This window comes from Panthera tigris, chromosome D2 (assembly GCF_018350195.1).
Source record: "Panthera tigris isolate Pti1 chromosome D2, P.tigris_Pti1_mat1.1, whole genome shotgun sequence".
Taxonomy (NCBI): domain Eukaryota; kingdom Metazoa; phylum Chordata; class Mammalia; order Carnivora; family Felidae; genus Panthera; species Panthera tigris.
The window spans coordinates 83,812,001-83,839,960 of NC_056670.1; the positions used below are offsets into that span (position 1 = coordinate 83,812,001).

Consider the following 27,960-nt stretch of genomic DNA (forward strand, 5'->3'; position numbering starts at 1 on the left):
GCCACACAGAGTCTTTGAGGGCACTGGAAGGGGCACCTGTAGAGAGTGTGCGGGTTGGCTCAGCAGAGAGAGACCAGACTGTGGAGGACACTCAGAACAGGTGGCTGCTGCCCTGGGCCACATGCATTATGAAGTCAGCCTGGCGGATGCTTGCGGTTGACCAGATGCCCCATTATGAAATCTCCATGTGAATGTGAGGTTTCTATAATTTTCGTCTGTGGACCAATTCATTATTTGTCCCTTCTTTACCGGGAGTGTAGAGAATTACTGAATAATGCAAAGTTACCTAACCCTAAAGATCCTGTGGGGGGAAAAAAGTGCCCATAAGGGAGTACCAATAATTTGATGAGACCGGTGGAAATGACTCTTTAAAAATTGTGTATTTTTATGGGTATTTTTCAACAAATGTACTAAATTTATTCTTGACAATTGTAATCTACCTACCTAACAATTTGATGAGAACTCTTTATTCCTCTTTCGTGTTAGCTGTTCCTTTTTTAAACTATTTCATTGCTACTGTATAAACATTTTATTTATAGGAAGCTAAATTAAGCTGGGAAAGAGGAGTCTACCTCTGGTGTGTGAAATGTTGGAAAGTGCTTTGTTCCCTGCTTCAGTGGCAAAAAGCAAATGCAACATAGACATAAGGCTATTTGAACTCTTTATTTGCCACATTTACAATATTAATAACAGCGTTTCCAGAAGTTGTCACATCAAGTAAAAGATCTTCATTCCAGGCTGTCTTTTGGGGCCAAATTGAGACTGGATGCATGCATTTAATAAATTGTAGTCTCAAGTAGTCATTTTTGTAAATAATTAGTTTCAGTGAAAGAATAAGTTAGCATATTGTATGCATCTAATGTTGCAAATGTACATACAGCAAACTTTGCTATTAATCAACAGTCAAGCACCGCAAGTGGGGTCTCATACATAATGAATTGTGCTTAAGCCTCATGGGTTTCTTGATAGAAAAATAAAAGAAAACACAAGTGTAGTAAGCTTTTGAATAAAATTTAACTAGATTGCTCTGCATCCTGTAATTGTTTTGGAATCATTAGGGACCTGATAATTCATCCGTAGTTTTGGGGTGTTTTTATCTTCATCTGTCAAATAGGAGAGATTTTAATGGTATGTTAAAGTGTTGATAAAATACAGTTTTCCTTTTAACAATTTGAACGTTTAGGGGAGAAAGTAAATAGGCTTTTTTAAGGCGTTCTAGTCTGCCAAGTGTACTCTTTAAATTGTGTTTTAAAAATGTTTTATTGCTTATGCATTTAAGAATCATTTACAAAAGGGAAAAAAAGTATGTAGTTCTTATGACATGTACCCTGTACGAGGAGGAGTTGAAAACTTACATAGAACTTTCTGGTTGGGGAGAGTGTTTTCAGATACCACCGTGAATTCCTCTGTGGTCGTGTTTAGGTTCTGACATGAATTCGAACCCCAGATTTTGAGGGCTTAGGATGCCCATTAAAAACTGATATCCAGTTTAAGCAACATACCTGTGACCACCCAGAAAGTGAGTAAATTGGGGCCCCGTTAAGTTTTACTGCCTCTTCCTCCTTCTATTGTTGACCTTGGGACGTGAACCGTTGGTGGCCTCTGATAGGATCGTAAATGTAGAATTCGTTTTGGGGGGTGTGCGATCGTGGGGTGGAAGGCATAAAGGCAAGGAGCAGGATTTATGTCCGTCTTTGTTACGAACCACACAGTAAAAGCTCAGCAAGGGTTTGCAGAGCACCTGTCAGTGTGCCAGCCAGCCCCTCCTGCAGAGATGGTGGAAATACCCCCTTCCCCACGAAGCCGTCCTCTTCACTTCCGTCTGGGCTCGGAACGGGCTCCCTTCGCCCCGGTTTCCCCCTGTTGTATGGTAGCATGTCTCTTCGTCTCATAGGGAATGATCTGTGAAAACAGAAAGTAAAACCTAGTACGTGAGAGTCAGTCCTTAAGCCCATGTGTTATGAGCAGTAGCAGCCCTTATCCCTGTTAAAATGAACAAATGTGTAAATGTGTCTCCCGTTTGTTATGTAAACTTCAGTATGTTGCTGATACTGCACGTCTGTATTCACTCTTCTCTTTGTCCCTTCACTACATAGTGCTGTTAGGGCAGCAGGAGAAATCCAGGAGCTGGCATCCAGACCGTCAGACGGGTGCCGGGCGCACACAGTGCCCTCCAGGAGCCGCGCCGCTGGGTGAGCCCATCGGTGGGCCTCTGTCCTTTGTCTTTGACTCCGTCCTGCTGTTTGAGACCAGTGTTTCTGAGTACCAGCATCAGCACTCTGATTCCCCCCTTCCTCTTTTCTTCCTAGTTTAGAAGTTGAAATAGTCGCGCAGACTCCCACCGTACACACCCTCCTGGTGGTGTTTCCCAACAGCTGCTGGCCACCAGGCCACGTCACGGGGCCATCGCTTGCATTGTCCATTCATTGGAGGGCATCAGGGAGGGAAGGGCTCCTTGGGGGCATCAGGGAAACATGGGGTTGTCCAGAAGGCAGAGTGGAAAGAAAGCTGCTGACACCAACTCCGTGTTCTACCTCCGCGTTCTTCCTTCTCCGCCTGCTTGGGCTACAAACACTGCGTTCGTATTCCTGTCAATAAGCCATCGTGCCTAATGGATCCTCGATAATCGCTTGAATGGAATCAAGACGTGAAATTCACTTGGAGTACAGAGTTTAAAATCTTTATTCAGCCTCGGTTTTGCAAAAATCTGTTTTGATGGTAGGTGGCACAATTTATGTCCCGTCTTCAATCCTGCCACTAGAAGCAAAGCATCAGAGCTTTAACAGGAAGGTATGATTGGATGCGGGGCAAATGCATCAGACACAAGCACAGGAGAGTCTGCTAGAGATCTGTTAACTTAGACCTCATAGTACATTTTCCAGTGATATTTAGCAGCATGGTTTAAAGTCCCCTCTGTTGCAGATTTAAAGTTTTGCTGAAGACGCGTGCCTTCCTGGGACTATGGGGTCTGGCGCTCTACTCTGGAGTCCGCACTGTGTCCTGGAAGACAGACAAGGGGAGATTTGCTTATCTGGCTCGGCTTGGAAAATGCTTCTCATCGTAAGGGTGTCTAAAATGCCATACGTGGCCAAGGCCCTGGACTCCTCCTCCCACAACAAGTCGTACCGGGCATCTGTGTGCCTCCACACAGACTAATCTCTCAGCCTTGCCAACGGACACGACCTGGGTCAACTCCTGCCGAATTCCACGTGAACTCCAAGGGCTACGTGTCTTCAGGGCTCTAAGGTCGGAGCTCTTTTCTTGGGTGAGCCTCCAACGTCACCAGTTAATGTTCCCAAACTGTAAGACTCCGTTTCATCCTGTGAAGACAGAGATGTTGGAAAAGTACTGGGGTCAAAAAGAGAGGTTTCCGAACGCCCAGCAGTCCGCCCCCTGGGTGTAGCTAATGCCGCTAATCAGATGCGAGTAGCTTAGAACTTTTGGCCTGTTTTCTTACATCAAATGGGATTTAAGCCAAGTACATGACATTTTAATGTCTTCGGGAAGTAGAATTCATTCAGAAACGGAGATTTAGTGATTCTTTACTACCGGCAGAGTCTTGAGGCGCCCCCAGACCTGAATACCCAAATCTCCTGCCAGGCTGGTTGAGTTTTAAAGTATTGAGCGAACTGGTGACGGGGAAGACAGCGGGAGCCGAGCTGTCAGGACGGCTCTGTCAGGTTTCCTCGTGTCGTGCCAGCACTTGATGCAGCCTCAGACCTTGAGCGCGGCTGTCTAGCACCCAGGCCGGCCTGGCGCGCTTCACCCACTGCAGGCGGTGGGTTCTGGGCTCCGCAGCTGCTGCCCCCCCTCCCCCCCCCCCAGCCCAGGGTGTGTGACCCGGCTGAGGGGGCCACAGCGGATGGGAAGCGCCAACTCGGGCTTCCCGTGTGGCAGGTGGACCGCTAAGAAACCCGTCCACTGGGGCCATTTCACGTAAACTTGGTCCACTCCCCTTGTGTCCCCCCTGCCTCTGGTGGGATGCTGCCTCTATCCCCTCGCTTTCTAATTGAAATCCGTGTCTGGAAACGCGAGCTTCGTGGCAGGCGGGAAGGGCAGTCCTCCCTTGAAGACCACATAGGCTCCTGTGTGGAATGCTGTGAAGCGACGGGCCCTCCCTTAATGCATGGCGGTAAGGCATCACTGCCTGCTTTATTAAAGACACTTCAGAAGTTCATCATGGAGCGCTTCACACTTTTTCCGTGTCCTGATTTGGCTTGAAGGACAAACCTGAGATCTGAAATAGTTTAACGCCAGAACGTCCTTCCTCCAAGCCCCAGAAGGGAAGGGGTCGGGGCTGCCTCTTCAAACGGGGCAGGAGTCCGGGAGAACTTCGCATGGGGCTTTCTCTCTGACCGGGGTTCCAGGAGCTTCCCCAGAAGGCCACACACTGTTGTCCTGGGATCGCCAGCAGTTGCCTCGTTCTGGAAGAGACCCTTAAGCCAAACGACACGTGGTTTTATGTTTGCCTGTGTCATGGTGTGCCCGGTGCTGTCCACTGTCCTGCGTATGACTCAACAAAGCCAAATTCATTTGTCAGCCGCTAGCCAGCCCTCTCATGCCAGGTTTAAAAAAACAAACAAACAAACAACAAAAAAACAGGAGAGAAGGAGAAGGGCTCCAGTGTCCCTGCATTTGCCTCTGGGTGACTCTTACTGATAATACGTGACTGTGAATAAAGAGTGACTGTGACGTGGCCCCTTTCTGCCCTCTCCCAGCCGACAGCAGGTCAGGGCCCTGTCTGTGCTGCAGCGCTGGCTTCCCGGCCCTCGGTCTGGGCTCCCATGCGCCGGTGCTCGCCCGTAATCAGTGGGGCTTCAGGGCTGGTCGATAGGGAAGCCTGGAGAGACTCCTCCCTAATAAGTGCTGCCGTCACACCGCGGCTCGCGCAGGGGCAAGCGAAGCGAGGCTGGAGGGGAGGGCAGGGCAGAGAATAAATTTCGTTTTATTGTAGAAATGGAAATTTGTGTCATGGCTTTAAAAATCTGGTTTTATGTGTGTGTTTAATGCCATTCATTTTAAATGTAGTATCATAAATCCTTGCTTCAGAATCAAAGCTGTTTAATTACATTTCACCCATGAATAGTTACCTAATGCCAATAGAGAAAGAGTTAAAAAGGAGAACTACAGAGTAAATCAGAGGTTGAGATCTTTAGCACAAGCATAAAAAATCAATTTAAGATGAATTTTACTACTATAAAAATTCTTCAAATATCCTTTTAGGAGCGGGAAATGCTAGTAGGAACACAGCTACCAGTCTAGTCCCTCAGCAATGTGGAGGGAGCGACGACCAGCCTGGCCCCTTCCCCTGAGGGCCAGACACCCCCGTTTCGCTCCGGGGCCTCCGAGCATGGAGTTGTAACTCTTGGAGCAAAGCAGGTCGCTAGTGGGTGCAGAGGACCCCCGCCTTATGTGATGTAGGCCCCCTGACCCAGGGAACCCCATTTGCCACGTGTGTGATGGCCGAGCACACCCCACGAGCCCTGAGAGCATCTGTGGCCCGTGAGGGGCTGGCCTCGGCCGGCCCCAGTCTGGCCATGGAGATGCTGGGTGCGTGTGGGGCACTGTGGGCTCTTGATGCAGCCCCGGCCCCTCTCCTGCTTCCTCTGGACCGAAGCCACCCACGGGCTGAGGGTGGGGACGTGGGCACCTCAGCCCTGCTCACCCCCTGTGTGACCAGGTGTCACCTGCAGATGGCCTCCTGCTCGCGGCCTTAGCCACAAAGCTGCCCCCTGGACGGTGCCAGCTGTGTCGGGAGGGAGGCCTGGCTCATCCTCGGTGGACCTGTCTCCTGTCCCCCCCCCCCCCACCCCGGGAGCAGGATGGAACAGCACGAGACACTCTTGCCCATCTTTACTTTCCAGTATCATCAGCTTATCAGCAAGGAAGGAACAGTGGGAGAACAGAGGGACTGGAATAACGTTTAAGCCAAGCGCAAGTGCAGGAAGGTCCACTCCTTCCCTGACCGGAGGTCCTAACAGAGAAAGGAGTCAGGGCAGTGAGGAGATGGGTCTCTCCCCCCAGGGATGTCTCGAGAGGCCCTGGCCCCGCTCCTCTGGCCTCACCGTGCCTGGGGAAGGAGCAGGTCCCATGGGACCCCTCTGCGGAGTTGGGGTCCAGGCCGACCAGAGGTCCGTCCATGTGAGTTCCGGCCCACAGCGAGCTAGCGAGGAGGCCTGGGCCTGTGGCGTCCAGTCGGGAGTCGGCAGGATGGCCGGGCCGTGGCCAGCCCTCTCTGACTGGCCGTCAGGGCAGGCTCAGTTCTATTTGCTGTCCGGTTCCTTCCCCAGCACTGCCCGTGTGTGAGTGCTTAGAAAGCCCTCCCTGATCCACTGTCTGTTCTCTTGTGGAAAAACAGTGTAAAGGGCATTCTGCGCATCCCATCCAGGGAAGCTTATCTCTGGAAAGATCCCAGGACCTCGGTGGAGACCCTCGTTTCCGCAGAATGCCGTGCCTGAGAGACTCGGACTGCAGTGCAGGAGCGTTTGTAAGACGCGCTTCAAGGTCTTTGGCTGCTGCCTGCAGCTTGGAGGGTGAGGTTACACGGGCTTCTGGATCTGCGGTGCCCTGTGCGTGCTGCTGTCCTCACACAGGCCTGGTCCGGCCCGCGCTCCCGGGTGCCGCAGCCACGCTGTCGTCCCTGTGCTGGGCCCCGCGGCCGAGTGGGTGGCGGCCTCTCCGTTCAGACCCTCATAAGGGCGGTGGGTGCGAGGTGAGAAAGGCAGCCCAGAGATTGACACACACGCACCCCCCCAACACGCAGGGAGGGAGACGCGAGGGGTCAGGAAATGTACTGCTTGGACGTACGCCACCCCCAGAGCTTTAGTATCTGAGAATTCTAGATGCCCTCTGCCGTCCAGGCCCAGCAAGCTGCTAGGAAGCCTGCCACCTGTGCTGAGCCTTCGAAGGTGAGGAAGGAGGTCATCAGAAGAAATCAGACTTGGGGCTGGCGCTTTTGTGGGTCTGGGGTCCTAGGAAACTAAAATTGGACCCATCATGAACTCTAGGGCTCAGAAGCACCCAAGTAAAGCCTCTCTGAGAGGATGTTTCCTCGTTCCAACAGAGCCTATCCCAGAGAGTCAGCACCTGCTGAAGGGGAGTCGGCTCTGGGAGGTGCCACAGACAGAAGAATCAGACCCCGAGGGCAAGGAGCAAACTGAAGAGAGCCTAAACAACGTTGGTTTAAGCTTGAGATAAAAGGAAGAAGTGACCATAATGAATGAAGAGGGGGGTTTGGAGGAAGAAAAGTAAGCCAGAAGAGCAGTGTAAGGGGAGTTAGCCTCACGGAACGACCTCCACACAGATTAGACACTTTGAAGCATAAGCGTCAGCAGACTGAAAGCAGACTTGGAGGAAATCCCCCAGAATGCAGCACCAAGTGATAGAAAATCATGAACGTGCTGTTGTTGAAATTCAGTGGGAGGGGCGGGGTGATCAAAATGAAGTTTAATTACTTCAACAGTATTTGTGGAAAATCTTGTTGATGACACGTGGTGATCTGCTTGGTGACCGGGAGATGCGTACGTGCACCTGTTAGTCTCACGAAGGGGCAGTGCACACACCCGCCGGAGCGGCTTCTATGCCGGTCATCCGTGCTCTGTCTTGTCCTGCTTCACCATGGCTACAGACGCTCAGAGCCCTAGGCAGAAGAGCCCGTATACTAAGCTGTTCCTTCCCAGAATCCCCTCTTGTTTTCTAGGATGCGCTGTGTGTCTTAAAGCTGAAGGGGGGAACGTGGCTGGCGGACGTCCCACGCCCTCCTCCGGCGCCCTTTCCCATTGCTGTGCAGCAGTGGGCTTTTACCCATGTGGGTAGAGTAGACGTTTGTTTGCTTTTCACATGTGTGGACGCAGGGCCTAGAGGCTTATTAAGCTCCTGTTACCGCTTTTGCAGAGCCGTGGAGGCCCCCCCTCTTCCTGAGCTGCTCGGCTGTCCAGGGGAAATGACGGCGCCCCTGAAGCAGTGCGTGGCCTGGCTGGATGCCTATTTCCATGAGCCGGCGGCCCTCAAAGACCTCCCCTTGCCTGCGATTCACCATCCCGTTTTCCAGCGAGGTCAGTAACTCCGCCGCCTCCTAGGGTTTCGTTCAGGGAGCTTGACTTATTAACTATCACTTACATCACAGCTCATTTTATCGACTATACTGACTTGGTATTTTTACATCATCTAAACAGAGACAGCATGTGGCCACGCTGTAAGGACAAGAGTTCACGATCTCCACCCATTCCAAATGCTTGTGTTAGTTTTGGCACATGGTCACATAATTCTTGGCAAAGGCAATAAAAATGATGCATGCAGATCGACTCTTAACTCTTGTTGGCTGAAGGGTTTAAATGGGAACACATCTGAATAGCAGTGAATTTTTCAATAAGCTTATTGTTAACTTAAACTATCTGCTTGCCAACAGCACAGAAAATGAGGCTTGTACATGGACAATTAGCCACTTCCATAAACTCGGTTGGTGACATTTACATCAGAGTGGGTAGCCGCATTGTGTCTTCTTGAATAAGTTTTCAGTTTAATTTCTCAAACTTAACCTAGTTTGATATAGTGTCCTTAAAGGATGAATTGAGAACGTATTGCCTAAATGTTGTATGCCAAAGGCACATGGTCTATGGTCACCAAAAACATTTTCCCAGACATTTCCTTTTAAGTTGTTGTTGGGACCTTAATTACAGCAACTAAAATTATTCTAGACATGTGCCAGGGGCTTATTTTACGTAGTGATTTTTTTATATCCGTTTTAATAAAGCGCGTGTATATGTATATACATCTCTGTATAGATGTGTAGACACATATGCTCAGGGGACAAAATTATCCTGAGATTTTAGATAAGGTGCATTTAAAGCAATCTTGAATTTCGAAATGGATGAAACGAGCTTAACGGTATTCTAATAGCTGCCATGATTTTCAGCAAAAAGGAACTTGAAAATGGAGTAGAATTTCCAGGGGCAGTGGATAGAGAAGCCCCTGTGAAGTTGAGCTAACACCTGAGTTGACTAACAAGGTCAGACAAGTGAGCACAGAACACCTTGAGCTTTGTTGCACATAATGAACTGAAATGGTACAGCCGTAATGAACAGGGCCGCCTCTTCACCCCCTGTGTCCTCCGGAACGGTCTTCAGCATGGGTGTGGGAGCTACAGCAAGCCTTTGCCTGTCACTGTGCACACGTCCAGAAACCCTCCCTGGTCTGCATCCTGGATGGGCCCTCAGGGCACGGGGGAGCCTCAGCTGCTCCCCGGTAGCTTGAGCCAACTGGGTGCACGGATGCCGCAGGACACGCGTGTGACCTCTGTGTGCTGCGCGGGCTGAGGAACTCCGGTGTGGTTGGGTTCTGAAGTAGGGGCTTGGGGATCCTGGTGCTCTGAGCTCGTGTGTCCACATCAGCACTCGGGGAGTACTGCTGTGTCGCTAGGGGAAGGAAGAGTTGCCCGACTGGCTTCCCTGCCCTTAAGTCTAATGAATAGTGAGCTGAAATTTAAGGTTTTGAAAGTTTTAGGACGGAAAAATTATAAAGCCAAGACAGGAAGTCTCTATATAATCAAAGGGGCGTTGGGGAGTGAGCTTATTAAATCCTGAGGTCCTGTCCTCAGTGTTTGAAGAGGGTTGGGACTGGCCACACTTATCCTGCCTCCCTGGCCTTGGGCCCCAACGCCCACGGCCTCTGCCCGGCTAACCGGTCACGGTCAGTGACCAGGACGCGCCGGAAGCAGCCGCTGGGGTAAGGATGAAGGCCATCCAAGCCAACCTAGAAGCCTTCTCCGTCGGGCGAGCCCCACAGTGCTGGCGGGCACTTCCAACTGGGGCGAGATCCTCCTAGCCAGCTTTCGGGGAGACAGGGTCCCCTGGGCCAGCCCCGCCTCCCGACAGTTAGTGGTTGCTGCGGGCCGGGATTTCCCACGCCTCGGCATGTGCAAGCCAGGTTTTTCTAATTTAGCTCAATCGCTCACTCCCAGGCAGGGACCAGGTGTGGGGATTTTACGGTTTAAGAGGGGAGGTGGTGGATGGTTATAATACAATTGCTAACACGGAGTTAATTGGCACTAACCCCCAGATGTGGTAACACCCCTTTCTAGCCAGTGGTAGTTGGCTTTGCTCTGTTTCTACTTTGGATCTTGTGGCAACGCTGAAATCATGGCGAGCGGGCGGGTCCCGTGCAAGGAAAATCCTCTGGCAGGCTCAGAGGCTCTGGAAGCTGTGCTTTAACATAAAGAAAGAAACCTTTGCAAACTGGGAGGCATGGGTACATTTCAATATGGAATAAATGCTTTTTTTTTTTTTTTTAACAAATTCTATTTTCTGTGCGTCTTAATTTTTGAACACATTTAACATGGCTTGGCATATCATTTTTCCATCATGGTCTTGCCTCTGAGATTTAGGCCAGGCCTGCCTATTTCAGTGTGTTTTAAAAACATAATCCTGACTGTGGCCACCCTTGCGCTCCAGCCCCCTGACCTGCTCTTCCTCGGGTGCTGGCCTGTGGACCGGGGACCCCTATGCTGCGTCCCGTGGGCCCCTCTCCTGCACGGGCCAGACTGCTTCACCGTTTCAGGCTCGCTGTGAGATGAGTACACCATTCACCATTGGCTCATTTTGTAAGGCGGGTCACACACACACACACACACACACACACACACAGGGTTAAGCATATAAAATTGCCAGTTTTGTAGGTTAAAACTTAACAAATAGTGGAAATTTCACATAGTTCCACTTCTCTTGGAAATCCTCCAAGATTGATTAGTAGTAACAAGTTAATTGTCTGGGTGTTTTGGCCAAGGAACCATGAAGCTGTCTATCCTGACCAGAAGTCTGGAAGTCTCTGTGGCTGCCTTTTTCTGGAGCCGCCACAGATAGGGTGTTTCTCTGTGGGAAGGGAAGGCTGCAGTTACTTGGAGTGAAGTTTGGGGTGCTGTTGAGGGAGTTAGAAGAAAAGCAAGTATTGACTAAGATGCATTCATTTTCTTGGGATATTGTGTTTTTAGTAGAGAGCATTTTCTTTAAAAAAATGGGTTGTTTTTGGAGTTTTGAGGCGTTTTGCCCTTTGCTAATCTGCTTTATTAAAGTATCAGCTTTCGGGGCGCCTGGGTGGCTTGGTCGGTTGAGCGTCCAACTTCGGCTCAGGTCATGATCTCATGGTTCATGAGTTCGAGCCCTGCGTCGGGCTCTGTGCTGACAGCTCAGAGCCTGGAGCCCATTTCAGATTCTATGTCTCCCTCTCTCTCTGACCCTGCCCTGTTCATGCTCTGTCTCTCTCTGTCTCAAAAATAAATAAACATTAAAAAAAATTTTTTTAATTACAAAGAAAATAATACAGTGTCAGCATGATCATTCGCGGTAGCCACTCTGAGGACCAGCAGTCTTGGGGAGCATTTTCAGGAGGTCAGGTGCTCCCTTATCAAGTTCTTGCAAAGGTCAGCTTGGTTTTGAATTCATTTTTCTCCAAGAAATGGTTATTTAACGAAACCATTACTCTCGAAATAAATCTTAATGTTTCTTTTATAATGAAATGTTAAAGTTCTTTCCTGTTAACGTTCTCCAACTTTGTATTTATTTACTAAAAAAAGGTGACTTCTTTGTATAACATGCATCTTTACATCCTTATCTGTCAGTGGCAAAGCAGTTGGGAAAGTAAAAGCTGCACTTTGCCGGAAGCACGATTCACACAGTTCAGGGAGAGCAGCCTTTTGGGCAACTACGACCACCTTTCAGGTTCAGAATGCGCGTGCACGCTTTTTTCCCCTTCTAAGCGCTCCTGTCTGTAGGGGTGCTCTGAGCAGGGGCGGTTGCACAGTCTGCAGGGGGCTGGGCAGCTTCTGCCAGGCTGGGGTGGGGGCTTCCTCCGTGGATGGCCCAGCTGCGCACCGTGGCCCCACATGAGGCAGCCCCACGCTGCGAGCCCGGTGGTATGTGTGGTGGCCCGGGCCCCGCACTGTCCGAGGCAGGGTGAGCCCCGCAGCGTGAGCCCTGCCGTCTGAGCCTGGCGGTGCGGGTGGCGGTGTGAGCCCTATGGCGTGAGCCCTGCCGCGTGCATGGCGCTGTGTGGGGCGTGAACTCTGCAGTGAGAGCCCCGTGGTGTGAGTCCGGTACAAGCCCCGCGGTGCGCGGATGGTGGTGGACCCCAGCTGCTGCTTCCGATGTCGTCTCACAGATGATGGTTTTCAACAGATGAGTTCTGAGTTTTCTTTTCAAAGTGACTGCAATGTTCCCTTTTAAATGAAATATTTAACACTTTAATAATTCCTTCGTCACAGCTATTAGCTCGTAGCTATGAAATCCAGTTGCATGACAGTAGTAAAATCTGCATTTTTTAAACCTGCCGGCGAGGAGTTTTTTTGTAACTTCTCTTACAAAGCCTCGAAAAGGATTGTTGTGTTTGTGTATCTCTGTCGAACACCCTCTTTCCAAGGGGCCTCCTCTGAAAGCCCTGCCAGAGACTTACGGGAAAGGCCCTTCCAGGGTGAATTAATTAATTTCCCCACTATATCCTGGAAGACAGTCCCACTGTGCGGTGTGCCTTCCAGTGGAGGCCGTGTGTGGGTCCTGGAAGGCAGTTGGACAATGAGGAAATGAATGGCATCATTACCTCGAGTCCTTACCAGAGACAGTCCTTTAATATTAAAAATCCATCTCTGAGAGCCAAGCAAGGGCTAATCATGCCAGCGCTCCCCCCACCCACCCCCGCAGCCTTCATGGGGCACAAGGGCTCCTCTGCCCTCCTGCCGTCACTCACGTCCACGAAATGCACAGCACACCCGGCCACCCCAGCCAGGCTGTCTCCCCAGGAAAGAAGGCGCTGAGCCCCCTTCCCGTCCGTGTCCCGGGGCCTGTTTTACTGCCCTTCACCTTTGCTCTTGTGAGTCCTGAACACAGCCCGGGTCCGTCTGCAGAGGGTGCGGCAGGGGAGGGTTTTGTCTCAGCCTCTCCTACACGTACACAGTAGGAGGCAGCTTTGTGCTTTCAGGAAGTTTGGACTGGTATTTTTCCCTGGACTTAAAAAAAAAAAATAGCAAATTAAAGAGAAGATAATAACTAAAATAGGTGATGGCATTTACGGTTTCTGGTTGGTAGCAGTCACTGTTCTCCCGTATTATAAATGCGGCCTTCTAAAAATTGCCGGCCTTGCTACGATATTACCTAGTAGGGCTAGAAGGTTTGTAAACCTTCCAGTGCCCACTTATCGATTAGAACAAGCTAACAACACGGCACTTAAATTAAGTGGGAGAGAAACAGCTGGTGAAAATGTACTTCTTCCAACCCTAGAGCTGCTGAGCTGCTTTTCGGGAGCAGCAGATGTGGAAATCTGGCCCAAGGCCTTCTGAGGCCAGCACTGGGAAAGGTGCGGATCAGTAGCCTGGGAGGAGGGGGTGGCGGGCACCCGGGTCAAGGTCTCGAATCAGGAGCAGCCCCTCCATGTGTGTGGTTTGGAGCCACAAGGAAGAGGGTAAGGGTGGGGGTGTTTATGAACAAAAGTAGGCGTGAACCCTGCACGTAAATGGCGTATGAGAGGTAGAGCGAGCCCTGCAAGTGACCAAGGTTGTGAACGAGCCGCCTTCCTCTTTGGGGACATTTACCCTTTCAGGGCCTGATAATCGGTCCCCATGAACCCCTCCCCACAGCACCAGAAGCCACCATTTTTCTCAAAGCGCATGGTTTCTCCACTGCCCCTTCTGTCTGGCTGTGACACCTTGCTTTCCTGGGACTGTTTCCTGGGGACAGGAAGGAGTGCCCTGCACGGGCTCATCGCGTCTCCTGCCCCCTGTCTGCATATGTGAATATCCACATCGTCTGTAGCTCCACAGCGGAAGCGGTGTTACATGACCGGAATTCTGCATCCACACTGGGGGTTTCTCTGGGTCAGGGGCTCCCAGCCTGAGCAGAAAGGAGCGGCACTTGGCAGGGTAGGTGCTCCCTGGGGGCGCCCGAGGGGTGCTGGCTCTGTGGGCCGTGGCCGTGGTCCTGCTTGCTTCTGGCTCTGTCTGCGGGGGTCCAGCCAGGCCAGCTCGGAAGCAGTCAGCATACTTCACCCTTCGCTCTTCAGCTTGACGGATCGACTGCACTTTGGCATCTTGGTGAATTTCACGGGCCAGAGAGCCTGAGGTTCAGATTATGTCTTAGTTCATCATTTCCTGTTGTATTATGCAGTTTCCTGCCTGGTAATTGTCCTTGGTGTTCGTTTATTCTTTGTACTATGTGACCACATCTTGGATGAGGAGTTTTTAGTGTCAGCAACGATTCATTCAAACAAACAGCTTTGTAAGTTCCTCTCTTACCTCCTGCCCTTCATCTGGGAGCGTGTGTACCAGGATGCTCTAGACTGTTTGTTCGTGTTATGCCTACAATCTCTGTACTTCTCACCCTCCAAAGACACGTCAAAAATCTTAGATATGGGCAAATACAGATACACGCACACACATTTGCGTGTGTGTGTATGTATGTACACATCACACGTATAAGTGTGTGCATCATATACATACATTTCCCCGATTTTGAGAATCACTGCTCGCTCTGAATGAATTTGTTGAAATGGATCAGACTCTTAGAGCTTCACTCTGTGCTCAGGTTGACATTTCTAATTGAATAGCGATTTTTGTCTGAGACCTAGAATTGCATATTTAAGAGCTGTTCTCGCTGTTGTACTTAACAACTTCTAGAAGTTCTAGGTTACGTATCCATGCGTCTGCCTGATCTCAAACTCTGCCCGCGGCCACGTGAGGAGGAGCGAGAGCCAGTGTGCTGTTCGTTTTTTGTAATTTGGAACGTGTGGCAAGGCTGGCTGCGCATCAGCATCTGTGCCATCAGGTTACAAAGCCACATGACAGTGAGCCCCTCAAGAGTGTTCCCAGGTGCGTCACTTTGCCAGGACACCCCCTGGTAGAGTGCTGACAGAGCTGACCAGAGCCTTTAGGAGGTGTGCCCATACCTGTGGCCCAAAAGCGTGGTTCTTCTTTGAAGCGTCCAGGTGCGTGAAGTTCTAGATTCTGGGGGAGACCCCCGAACAACAGAAGCAAGACAACAAAGGGAAGAGGTGGCTTCAGGTTCTGGATGCCAGCTTCGTCCTCCGCACGTCTAATGTAGATCCAGTCCTGCGGTTGCTGCGGAGGTGGTTAACGGTCACATCACCCAGAGTGTCCCCTTAGACCTACCCTAGGAGTTGTAGTATGTGCCCCCTCCCACAGAGGAGAATTGAGTCTGTGCGTGGACACCAGCTCCCGAGATGCTGGCAGTGGCTGACCAGAATCACAGCGTGCCAGACCCGAGAGCACATGTGGTGTTCCTATGCCGCGAGCCCTCTGATAAATCGTAATTACCATGGGCTCATGGGAAGCCTAGTTCAGTGAAAGTTCCATCCTAAATACGGGGAGGTGGTCAGAGCCTGTGTTCCCTGAGGTTTCCGTAAATCAGGCAAAAAAAAAAAAAAAAAAAATGAACTTGAGAATGCCTTTAGTGAAGGCCACCGGGGTCACAGTATAATTTAACCAAGCTTAAAAGGTAACCAAAAGGTGGTTTGAAAGTCAGCTACTTTCAGACTTTGTGTAGGATTTAACGGGATCTCTTTTGCAAATAAATAATACTTGAAATTGTTACAAGTGTAGCTTTTATGGGAAAATACATTAAAATATAACTGTTACATCTAGCACAATAATTAAACAGCAAACTGGCGGAAGTTTCACCCTCATTATGTTCACGCATTTAAGAAGATCACCGACCGTGTTCCTCGTGTTGGGTACATATGGGTATTCTTTACCTCGGAGCCGCAGAGTATCAGATTTCTACCTACCGAGAAAAGAAAATTACAGTGTCTGTTTCCTCAACTTTTCATTTTAAATGGGCTTTGAAAAGTAGGAATTTTCTATCAGGTCTATATTTTAAAGTGAAAAACAGACTTTTCACTTAAATGTGCTTTCAGAATTTTTATTCCCACTGTAGGCATTAGATTAACATGTGTTGCTTCCAAAGAGAATGTTTAAATATTTTTGTCGTCATAAAATATTGTATATTCACATTTTACAGGCAGCGTTAATGCATTTTTAAATGCATTTTTATACCATCCGAGAAGTAATAAATAGGATTCTCTCTACCACCTGGGTGTATGGAGAAAATTATATTTTAATAAAAAATGTATAGAGAATGGGACTGTAAATTATCAATACATTAAATATATAAATGTTAGTACATTAATGGCAGTAACACTGTAACGCTATTTGTAGGAGCCAGGAGTGTAAAAACTATTATTTAAATGCCTCATCACCTATGATTTTTACCTGCAACCCTTATGTTCGGGCCGACTCAGAATACAAGATTTACAGGTTGTGTGTACGTGTCAGAATGAGAAGATCTGATCTCTTTCCAAGGCCGTTTGCGTAGCCGTGTGATTCGTGCGGTGCTGGAGTCACCAGGACGGAGCAGACCTCCTGAGGCTCGGCACGCTGGGGCATCGTGTTGTATCTTAACGGCACAAAACACAGTGCGTCTGAAGAAGAGAACTGGAGAATGAAGTAGGGGAAGGAAAGTCTTTAGCCTAAAATACATCTCAGTGACGAGTGAGAAGTTTTGAAAATCAGATCAGATTTCTCCTGCTCTCTAAATGTTAAGGTAAACAGCGACAGTGTTTCAGAAAGTAGCATCCCTGGTGAGTCCTGCCCGCTCCCACCCCCCACCCCCCACCCCCCAGCTTCAAAAGCTACAGTGTCTTCGTTGCTATGGCAACTACTTTTGCATTTTTTTGAGTACCGCTCTTAATTGTTGCACAGAACACGCTGTGTAAAGGACCCATCCCTAGATGTGCGTGTGTACACGCATTGTCTGCTTTTTCTAAAAATGCATGCTCCTTCCTCGGCTGGGCCACGGTGGTCCGGCAACATGGTCTTCTTTTCAGCCTTTCCTTAGACAGTTTGAGGAAAACCCAGAAGCTGAGCTCATGCGACCTCGAGCTCATTGCTTGGCCAAGACCTACTTTTCAGAGAAAATTCGCAGCTCTTCCTCTGTTTAGAAAAAGATATGCAAGAACCAACATAAATGGCACGTTTCCCCCCCCCCCCTTCTTTTTCCTCAAGAATTGGGCCTTTGATGTTCAAGAGCAGCTAATATTAAAGGCCATCCCTGGCAGGCCTTAGAAACTGTGCCTATTTATGACCAATGTAAAACAGCGAAATCTAGCTGAGTATGATGGCATCATTAGTTTGTGAATCGCATCCTTGAAAATAACTGTGGAGGAGCCAAATCGGTTTAAAGGAAGATAACGGAATGGTTTAAGCTGCTTAGGTTGAATGCCAATTATGTTTTAATATTCAACTGAGCATATTTTACTAAGAAAAAAGGCCGCGTTGACGCATGCATAACTCATTGGCAGCGTCGGCCAGCTGTGCCACTCTACTCTGCGAATCACTTTGTGCATTTTAGTGGCATGGTAATTTAGTGGAGAACTACCTGAGTGATGGCATTTTCAATGAGCAGGTAATCTACAGAGAATTTTTATATGGTTATGAGTTCTGTGCTTCAGCCCAGCAACACAAAAATACATCAAGACCAATTACGGTATCAACTTTCAGCGTGGTACCCTCGCCACGCAAGTGCATGTATTTCTGCCCCAGGCATTTCAAATTGCATCTAATTTGAAATCTTTGGGGTTTTAATTAAATTTCAGAATATATGGAATTCTTCATTAGTACCTGCTCTGAATAGCAGATTATCCTTCTCTTGGTCTCGTTAAAGAAGTAGGCTGTGGTAAATAGCATGTTCAGGAACTGATCATTTGTGGGGCCTGGGTATTGGAACAGAAATAGTGAAATGCAAAATAATATCAAAAAGATTATTAGTCCAGGGAGAGTCTCTTGATTTGTATTTTAATGGAATTTTACATTTCTCTTAATGATTTGCAAATTGTCCTCTGATTATAAGATGCATTAAGCTTTTCATTTTAATGGCAAAGACACAGCCATTAGCAGAATTTTTTTTTCTGTCTTCTTTTTAGAGTGCTTCCCTGCAGCAGATAAATATTGAAACCATTAACACCTTTTGATGTTCCTCACAGCCTGCACCTTGGACCCACGCGAGGCTCCCGTGGTCTCTCCGTGTTAATACCTGGCTGGGGGCCCCTGCTTCTTCACCGGCTGGGTTTCCTTTTCCAGAATACGGGATTCGTTTTTAAAGTTTCACCGGCAGATCTTGTTTATTTGTGTTAAAGCTAATGCATTTAAATAGTATTAATGGCCCAATTTGTATTAATAAAAGCCGTTCTCCTCGGTGTGAAGGTTGACGGTGCTCACCGCTCCTACCCCTCGCCCGTCTGTAGGGCTGGAGTGAGGGAGGGCCAAGCAGCGTGCACGGGGAACGCAGGCTCGCCTTGCCAGTCTGGAGGGTTCTGGGGAAGTTCACGGGCAGTGAGAGAGGCGCACAGGGCTCACGGCATTAGCCAGCTGACCGAGGCTGACCACAGCTCGACCCCAAGAGCAGGCTGCTTGCCTCCGCTTTGGCCTCTGAGGTAATGTCTTAATTTTCAGGCTAAGACTTCTGGTCCCCTACAAAGTACACGCCGCTTATGTGACCAGAGCCATGGGTGGAAATCCACGCTTGCCCCCCACCTGCCAGCAGGCCCGGGTGAGGGGCGGGGACTTGCTGCTCTGACCTAGGACGTGGGAGGGCTGAGGCTCCCCGGGGGCCCTTCAGAAGCCAGCAGCCCCATGTGACCGCAGAACTGGAAGAACCGGGGCCACCTCCCAGAGGAGCTGAGTGAGGCCTGTGCCCCCTCAGCCCTCTGTTCTCAAGGGTGGATCTTCAGGCCGAGCGGGCCGGGCCAACCTGAGGGATGTTTCCAGCATCCCTGCTGACCTTGACCCAGCCCAGGTCTGTGAGCTGGTGAGGGATGCTCCCTTGAGCCTCTAGGCGCTCGTCCGTGCAGCCCTGCCCGCATGTGTGACCTCAGGCCCCGTGCTCGGCCTGCGAGGAGCCTGGGGGCTCCCACCCCCATTTCCACCAGGCCTGCAGAGCCAGCGCGGGGACTGCCGGCGCCCCTTATCCGGGACTGTGGGGGCGCGTGCCGCAGGCTGGGTGGCTTGGGCAGCGGAAGTGTGTTCTCTCTGTTCTCTCACGGCTCTGGAGCTGCAAGTCCAGGGTCCAGGCTTTTCCCGAGCTGCCCGCCTGCCGCCCCTGCGTGGGTCCCTTTAGGGACAAAGGCCCCTGGGGTCGCGTTGCACTTTCTCCTTCCTTCGTTACAGGGACACCAGTCAGACGGCTCAGGGTCCCCCAACGGCTTCCTCGTAATCGCCTCTTTAAAGGCCCTTTCTCCAGATAGTTGCGTTGTCAGGTGCTACTGGCTGTTGGGACCTCAGCATTGAATTTTGGAGGACACGGTCCCACCAGTAACATGCTTTCTGAGCCTCTGATGGCCCGTGTGTAAGGCGGGGTGACAGCAGCGACGTGTAAAGGGGTCCTGAGGGGGAAATGAGACCTCCAGAGACCCAGCACAGGGAGCCCCTGCTGCCTTCGCAGCGGATAGAACGTGCTCTCCAGAACCCTAGCGACCCTCGTGGTGAGCAGACTCTGCCCGGCGTTGTGAACCAAGTCTTCTGAAGTGCTCTAGACATTCAACAGAACTTGGCAAGGACACCCTGCCTAGTGGCTACGGGACACACAGCTTGCGTCCCCGCGGGCTGGCCACACTGAGCCACAGTAGAGGGTCAGCGTGTCTGGGGAGAACTCCCTGCAGAGCCGGGGAGGGGGAGGGGTCCTCCCACCTGTCTCGGCTCTGATGGAGACCGGCCCCGCCAGGTTGCCCTTCCTGAAGCTTCTCTGGAGATGCCTGGTGCTTTGCTCGTTCATTCACACCCACCCTGAAGATCACGTTTGGCTTTCTTAGATGTGGGACGTCCTCCTCTGGGGAAACACGGATGCGTGCACTTCGGGTTTAAGTTTGAGGCTATCTGCCGTCAGACTGGTGCTGCGGGAGGCCGGGCCACCTGGCTCTGACCGCCGTGGGAGATGTTTGTGAGGTGTTAGCTGTCGCCGTTTCCAGCACTGAACGCACTTCACTGTCCGTTTCCGACCTTTGATTCAGCTGCCGTGGTTTGGGCCCACCCTCATAAGCGTGGCTCTTGGCTTTGCAGAATAGAAAGTGAGGGGATGTGGGGCAGTGGGCCAGCCAAGTCTCAACGACACGACACGTGCAGAAAGATGTGCCTCGTGTTTCTTAACAAATCCCTGGTATCATTTGTTTCTTGTTACTTTAATCTTACGAGGAGAAGCCATTAAAAGCCTCCTGTAAGTGATTTTGGAGGTTCTGTTCCTTGGTAGCGAGTCAGGCCTCCAAAGGAGAGCACGGGGCCTCTTGCCCAGGCGCTGCCTGCAAGTGGGAGGTGTCACACTTGCTCTGCGTCTAGGCCATGCAGGCCTGGATTTCGCGGCTCTCGCCTCCCTCGAAGCCTGAGCCCCTGCCGGTCCTGCCTCTAGGGCCTTTTGTCTCCTCGCTGTCTGGTGTCCTCGTTTTGCAGAAGCCCCCGTGAGGGGTTTACTGAGGACGTTGCTCTTCCTGCGCGCAGGCTAACTTCTGGCGAAGACCGTACCGGGCCTGCCTTTTCTCTCCATACACCATATAGCCGTGCTTGTTGGTAGAACTGGGGTGCAGGGTGGAGGTGATTCAGAAAGGTGGAACCTTACACGGAAAATCAGAGGGGACCCTTTGCTGAGATCAGGACCACAAGCAGAGGTCTAAACATGTCCCGAATCCTGAGGTTGCTGGCTGCCCCCAGGGGGTTGCTGCAGACTCTGCCCTCAAGCCACCTGCAGCCCAGGGGCAGAGCGCTTCTCTGAGGCCTTGCTCGTGACCTTGGGGTGCAGCTGTGCTAGGCCCCGGGCACTGCACGCGCACCACTTCTAGCCTGCTGCAGGCAGCCTCTAGCGCTTTTGCAAAACCCTTGAGTTTCTAAATTCGGCAGATTTAACCTTGGATCCTAGAAGCAAGACTTCAAGCCCTGAGTTTATTATATCAGAGAGTTGAGCCGTGTTTGTTGTCTCTTAGAGCACGCAGGATGATTCTCTGAGAACTTTTTTACAGCTTGCCTATCTTTCTGACAGACAAGGTCGTTTCTGCTCCTCCTGCCAGACCCCTGCAGCGCTCGGCCGAGGGTGTCGTTGCCCACTGTGTCCTACCCACACTCGGCAACGGGAAACCAGCAAAATATCACCCCGCACTCAGCCATTCCCTTGTCCCCGGATTTGCCGCAGCCGTGAGCAGAGGATTCCCAGGGCTCTGAGGACAGCTGAGCACAAATGGGCTTGGGGAAGAAAGGAGCAGACGTACATTTAACTCCAGAGGAAGCAGATCTAGGTCACTTGGTAAAACCTCAGTTCTACCGGATGTTAAGACGTCTCACCAGGAAAGATTGCGTGACCACCAGCAGAAGCTTGGGAACGTGTAAGCAAAGCTGAGCCAGACTCCTGAGACACACCCTTCAGTACGGTGTGTATACCTCGATGGTCAGAAGGTTCTGTAGTTTATGAATTTCCTGAACCTCCCCAAATACAGAACCTTCTCCACAGCTCCTCTCCCTGTTAGCACCTGGGGATGGCTGATGCTCCCCACAGTGTAGTCTGGAGAGCCCTGGCCTATGGAACCGCCATAAAAATGACCTAGCCTTCCCGGGTGACCTTTGGACACTTGAGGAGACTCCAGAAAACCCTGAGAGGATTTGTAGAAAACCCCTGGGAGGTGTGCTGGGGCAGCAACAGCTGTGTGGCCCTCCCCTCCCTGGACCAAGTGTGCTCTGGCCCCTTTTTCCAAAGAGCAGGTGGATGGAAGTATGGAGGGGTGTCCAGATTCCCCCTTCCCAAGTGCCTTGGACACAGTTGTTAAATGACCCTTGGTTAGTTATTCCATTTTATACATTGGGGGCAGAGATCCTAGAAATTCAGTACAATACATGTATTGAATTCTTTTCCCAGACTTAAAAAAAAAAAAAAATGTCATCGTCTTCAAAGTAAAGATCAATTGGGAGGAAAGGGAGATGATCCTGAGTGGTGAGGGCCGGGGACTCCAGGCCTCCCATGAGTGGGTGGGGACAGATGCCACTCGTAGACAGAGCCCTAGGCCTGACCATGAAGACCCAAGTTCAGCTCATCATTTGTTGGACAAGTACCCATTGAGCTACATGCAAAGCCCTCTTGTAGGCTCTGGAAATTTAGCACAGAACAACAAAATTCTGGGCGTTAAGGAGCTTCTGTGCCAGTGGGAAATAGATACATATGTATATGATGTGCATCCCCTAGACTCTTGGGGGAGTGACGTGAGTGCTTTGAAGGAGCGTAAACCAGGCCACTGGGATGAAGAGGGCGGGGCTTGGAGGTCGGGGTGCTAAGGGCTCCTTTGGAAAGTGTGAGCAGAGGAGGAAGAGGCAGTGTGTGTGGCACTCAGATGCTTGCATATTTCTTCCTCTTCCCGCTCCTGTGTAAAATCTAAACACCAGGAAGAACAAGAAAACCAAATAACCTTTTTGAATCACTTCTTATCAGATGACAGGAGCAGTTTCAAGAGCCTCCTTAATTGTTGAGCACATTGAAGGCAAGTTGATATTTTCATGATTTTAGTGAAATACTTGCTTCAGATGAAAGAAACTTCCTACGGGGTTTGTGAGGTATTGATAATAAAGGGAAGGTTCACGATGCCCCCCCCCCCCCCGCCGGGTAAGGAATGGAGCACCAGCAGCACTGCCAAGTACCTGTGTGCCCTCCCTGGCCATGTCTGCCTTCCCTCCTCGCGGCCCCGTGTTTGCTGTTACATACGAAGGGGGTAATACCGATACCTTCCTGTGACTTGCCCTGTTCAATCAACATTGTTGTGAGATTCCTCTGTTTTTGAATCCCATGGAGATTTTTACTAATAACTACTGTTAAGTATCCCATGTTGTGAATTTGCCATAATTTGTTTCCTACGCTGTGTTATAGAAATGAGGGTTCTCACCTTTTTTTTTTTTTTTTTTTTTTTGCCTTTATAAGTGATGATGCTACAGATATTCTAGTACAGGTATTTTAGTGTTCTGGGTGGCTGGAAATATGCGGAAAAGTATGAAAGTCATTTTTCAGTTTTCTTATTTTCTTTAAAAGATATTACTTCACAACAAAACTAATAATGAATTTTGGGGGTTATAATATATGTAGAAGTAGAGTAACAATAGTATAAAAGGTAGGACTGGGGAAATGATAATATACTGCTGTAAGGTTCTTTATGTTATTGTGAGCAAGTGTAATGTTATTTGAGGGCAGACTTTGATAAACCAAAGATGAATTTGTAAATTCTAAGATGACACTTAAGAAATAAAACCGACATAAGCCAATAGATCGTGCATACGCTAATTGAAAAGGTAAAGTAGAATACTGATTTTAAAAATACTTAATCTGAAAGTAAAAAGAGAGAAAGGGGAGCAGAAAACAGGACAAATAGCACATCCATCTTATTTAAACCCAACTGCATTGGTAATTACGTTAAATGTAAATGGTCTTAAGATTCAATAAAAAGGCATAGATTCCTCCTTACTAAGATTCGATAAAAAGCCAGACACCCCCCCCCCCACACACACACACACACACTATATATATTTTCTACGATACACAGATTTATAAAAGGGTAAAGACAGAGTTTTGTGCAAAAAGTTAAGTAAAATGAAGTCACATGTATCAGAAAGGAATAAGTACACTTGTCTTCATTTTCAGGTTATATAGTTGTTTACATAGAGTATCTTATATAGAATTTTGAAAACTATTAAAACAAGTAAATTTAACAAGGCTGAAGATAAATTTTAATATATAAAGTTATTTGATTTTTAGGCAAAGAAATTAAAAATTAAAGTATAAACTATTTAGGATTAACTTTAATAAAAGATACATAAGACCTGGCCATTGAGCAATATAAAACATGCTGAGAGAAATTAAAGAGGGCCTAAATACACATCCTTTCATCATAGGAAAAGCCAGTACTGCCAAGACTTTAGTTCTTCATGAACTATCCTTTGTGTTAAGTTCACTCAGGCCTTGAAATTCCCAGCTGATTCTAAAGCTATATGGAAATGCAAAAGGCCTAGAACATCTAAAGCAAGCTTGAAACTAAATGAAGATGTTAGAACTAGAATTACCTGATTTCAAGACTCACTAATCTTCTGTAATCAAGATACTGTGGTACTTGCATAAAGATCAAAACTTAGAGCAGAAGAGAAAACCTTTTCAACAAATAGTGCCTGAACAACTTGGTATCATCTGCAAAAGAAGAAAAAAGTTCACCTTGACCCTTTGCTCACACCATATATAAAAATTAATTTGATATGTATCTGTACCTAAACGTAAAGCGTGGACTCTAATGCTTTTAGAAGAAACCATGGAGAATACCTTCATAATTTGAACAGACAAATATTCCCTATAACACAGAAAAATAAGGCTACGAACACAGAAATAAAATACACTCTATTCAAAGTAGAAGACATCATTAAAACAATGAATAGGAAAGAGACAGAGTAAGAGAAAGTATTCGCAACGTGTATACCTAACAAAGGATTTGTACACAGGACATATGAAGACTCCTGACTCCATAATAAAAAGACAGTCCAGTAAGTGGGAAAAAGAGCAGCCTCTTCACAAAGGAATATTGTCTGAATTGATCCGTAAATACATGAAAAAGTGCTCATTGTGAAATTAAAGACATATTACTACTTACATTAGCACCCCAAAAATGAAATACTTAGGTATAACTGTAACCCAAGTATGTACTAGGTCTATAGCGGGAAAACTGGAGGCGATGCAAGAGATCAAAGAAGAGCTAAATGGATGCAGAGGAATCCCATGTTCATGAATAGGAAGACTTTATATGGTCAAGATGTCAGTTCTTTCCAACTTGATCTAAAAATTTAACGCAGTCTCGATCACAGTCCCAGCAGTTTGCCTGGTGGATATCAGCAAACTGATTCTGAAGTTTATATGGAGGCCCAGAATGGCCAATAACACAACACTGAAGGAAAACAAGATTGGAGGACTGAGGCGAGGGTACCTTAAGACTTACTAAAAAGCTGCAGTAATCAAGACAATAGAGTGTGGGTGAAGGAATAAACAGATGAGTGGCACAAAAGAACCCAGGAATAGACTGGGCTGGTTTTCAGCAAAGACACAAAGACAATTCAGTAGGAAAAAAAGATAATCTTTTCAACAGATGCTGCTGGAGTAACAGAAGATCTGTATGCAAAGAAAGGACTATAGACAGACTTTCCACCCTTCACAAAAATCTAACTCAGAATGGACCACAGGCCTAAATGTAAAACACAAACCATTAAGACTCCTAGAAGACAGGAGAACACCTAGATGACCTTGGGGATGGTGATGACCTTTTAGGTGAAACACCGGAGGCACAATTCAGGAAATAATCGGTAAGTTGGACTCTCTTAAAATTAAAAACTGGTGCTCTGTGGAACACAGCATCTGTGGAGTAAGACAAGCTGCAGACTGGAAGAAAGTATTTGCAAGAGACACGTGTGATAAGGACTGTTCCCTAAAATATGCAAAGAACCTTTGAAACTTGGGGAGAAAATGAACAAGCCAACTGAAAAGTGAGCCAGAGACATGAACGGACACCTGACCGATGAGGATACACAGATGGCGAGTTATCAGATTAGAAAAAAAAAAGTTTAACATCCTACGTTGTCAGGGAAATGCAAATTAAAGTAACGAGATGCTACTACACACCTAGTAGAATGGCCAACGTCCAGAACACTGACAACAGCAAATGCTGGTGAGGATGTGGGGCAACAGGAACTCCCATTCGCTGCTGGTGGGGACACAACATGGTGCACTTGGGAAGACAGTTTGGCAGATTCTTACAAAATTAAGTATAATCTTGCCTTCCCACCGAGCCATCAGGCTCCTTAGTATTTGCCCGCATGAATTGAAAACATGCCCATTCAAAATCCTGCACACGGGTGTTTATAGCAGCTTTATTTATAATTGAAAAAAACCCGAAAGGAACCAGGATGTCCTTCGGTAGGAGAGTGGCCATCTGTGGGTCATCAGTGTCCCTCCCCGGCCCCCTAAACCACCCCACAGGACGGACTGGCCATCCTGGTCTCATAGGCATGGTGAGGGAAGGGAAGCCTCAGGTCTTTGAACTGTGTCACCAGATTCTGCTAAGCCAGCAAGCCAAGCAGGGGCTCTGTCAGTGAGTTGCCTTGCCATTTTGCAGTGAAGACAGTCCTGTGCAGCCGCCTTCCCTCGGTGAGTGGAAGAGAGCACAGAATCCGTGTCCGTGTGGGCCCAAGGCGTGACCGGCCCCTTGAGCTATCCCCTTGGCTTGGCCACATCTGAGGGCAGGCGGCAGTGTCCTAGGCAGGCCAGAGCTTTGGTGTTCATAGCCATGGTTTGAATGACTAAAGTTGAGTGGTTTAATTATAGAGTACTTCATTTAATTAATGTTCCCCCGGTCTGTTGCTGATGTGCAACATAGAAGTTCATTAATCTGAGTGTCAGACAGCATTCCTAGACCTGAAAACCATTGTGCTTTTCCTGAGTATGTGTCGTCGTGTTTAACCACACGACAGGCCTGTTGTACCAGCACGATGACAACCCTTTCAGAAAGTGCCCCCGGACTACAGAGTGTGTTCTGTTTTCGGGGCTGAATGCACACCAGTGGGCTGGACCACACGTTGACCTAACACGGACGCTGTGGTTGGGTAGCATGCTCATGGAGTGTTTCCACATCCACAGAAGCTCAAGGGGCAGAGCATAGTTTACACATTCTTGTAATGTTTTATTTTTAAGCAGCCAGTGCGGAGGTTTTGTGGCTCAGTGAGCCCACACGGCCATCCTCCGTATAGACTGGCCAGGGCCAAGGGCCCCAGGGTTTCCATTTTGTGGTCATCCTGTCCTCTCTGTGGCTTTTTGTGTCTCCTTAGCAATCATGCACTTTCAGCTGAGACCTCCTCTCCCCACCGTTACCACATTTCACATTCAAGCGTACCTCTTTGCACACATACGATCTCTGCAGAGCAGTGATTTTGCCTCACAGACCTGTGCCGTTTCCGAGGTCCGGGTGGGGCCGATCAGGCTCACACTTCGTGGCTGTGGTTCTGTCGGCAGCTCACGCTTACTGAGCCCTCTCCATGTGACGGGGACTCTGTTGACCACTCGGTGCAGATTTCACTTTCAGTCCTCGATGCTGGGACCCTCGTTTTTGAGTTGAGGGCACCGAACTTCAGAGAGATAATGAGCTTAAATGACTAGTAAGTGGCACAGGTGACAGGAATGCATGCACATGTCACCTCACAGCGTGAGCCCTCTCCTCACATGCCAGGAAGGGTAAATTCACCACGGCAGTCTTTGCTGGCTGTGCCGTGACCACATAGAGCCAGTCGTGCAAGTGGCTCGTACTTGGGAGCGTGAGCTGGTTTTGAAGTTGGCCATAGCTTCTGTGTTGACCTCTTGGTAGAATCGGGAGTGACTGTGACATCACTGCCCTACTGTCTGCCTGGAAGCTTACATTCCATGCTAGTTCATGTTTCGCTTTTTTAGCTCTCCAATGCCATGTTTTCCAGTGAGGGGTCTGAGCAGGTGGTGACTGCCACCTGAAGCCCTTGGCCGTGCACTTGGGGCACGCCTGTGCCCTGCCTCCTCCTGGCATGCACATAGTAGCTGCTGATGGAATATTGAATAAATGAGTAAGAAACTAATAAATCTGAACATACACTGGGTCTTTTCTCCCTTGCGTTATGTGAGCCTGAATTTGGGACATTACCTTCTACATAGAACAATGTGCTCTTTCTGAAGTGTAATTAGAAATAACCCACATTAGGGGTGCCTAGGTGGCTCAGTCGGTTCAGGGTTCAGCTTCAGCTCAGGTCATGATCTTGCGGTTCACGAGATCGAGCCCCGCATCAGGCTCTGTGCTGACAGCTCAGAGGCTGGAACCTGCTTCGGATTCTGTGTGTATGTGTGTGTG

The 27,960-nt window shown here is 48.9% G+C and overlaps 1 protein-coding gene and 1 long non-coding RNA gene across 16 annotated transcripts in view; one reads left to right on the forward strand and one right to left on the reverse strand.

Moving 5' to 3' along the window:
• The window catches only part of MGMT (O-6-methylguanine-DNA methyltransferase), a 298,543-nt gene that overhangs the window by 244,894 nt on the left and 25,689 nt on the right, over positions 1-27,960 (forward strand). For all 7 annotated transcript variants that reach the window (XM_042959907.1, XM_042959906.1, XM_042959904.1 and 4 more), the window contains one exon: positions 7,894-8,054. In XM_042959907.1, coding sequence (XP_042815841.1) covers positions 7,894-8,054 — 161 coding nt within the window. The remainder of the gene's footprint in view (positions 1-7,893; positions 8,055-27,960) is intronic.
• On the reverse strand, positions 655-27,441 carry LOC122231720. 9 transcript variants are annotated; one of them, XR_006208952.1, is made up of 8 exons: positions 26,983-27,441; positions 16,265-16,486; positions 15,710-15,776; positions 14,923-15,094; positions 12,846-12,991; positions 3,127-3,320; positions 2,352-3,000; positions 655-1,902 (listed from the first exon to the last, which is right to left on the reverse strand). It is a non-coding gene; the product is annotated as an uncharacterized LOC122231720 (long non-coding RNA). The 9 variants fall into 9 exon arrangements; XR_006208956.1 differs by lacking the exon at positions 655-1,902 and adding an exon at positions 24,122-24,242 and having other exon boundaries at positions 1,909-3,000; XR_006208957.1 differs by lacking the exon at positions 655-1,902 and having other exon boundaries at positions 1,909-3,000; positions 27,033-27,441.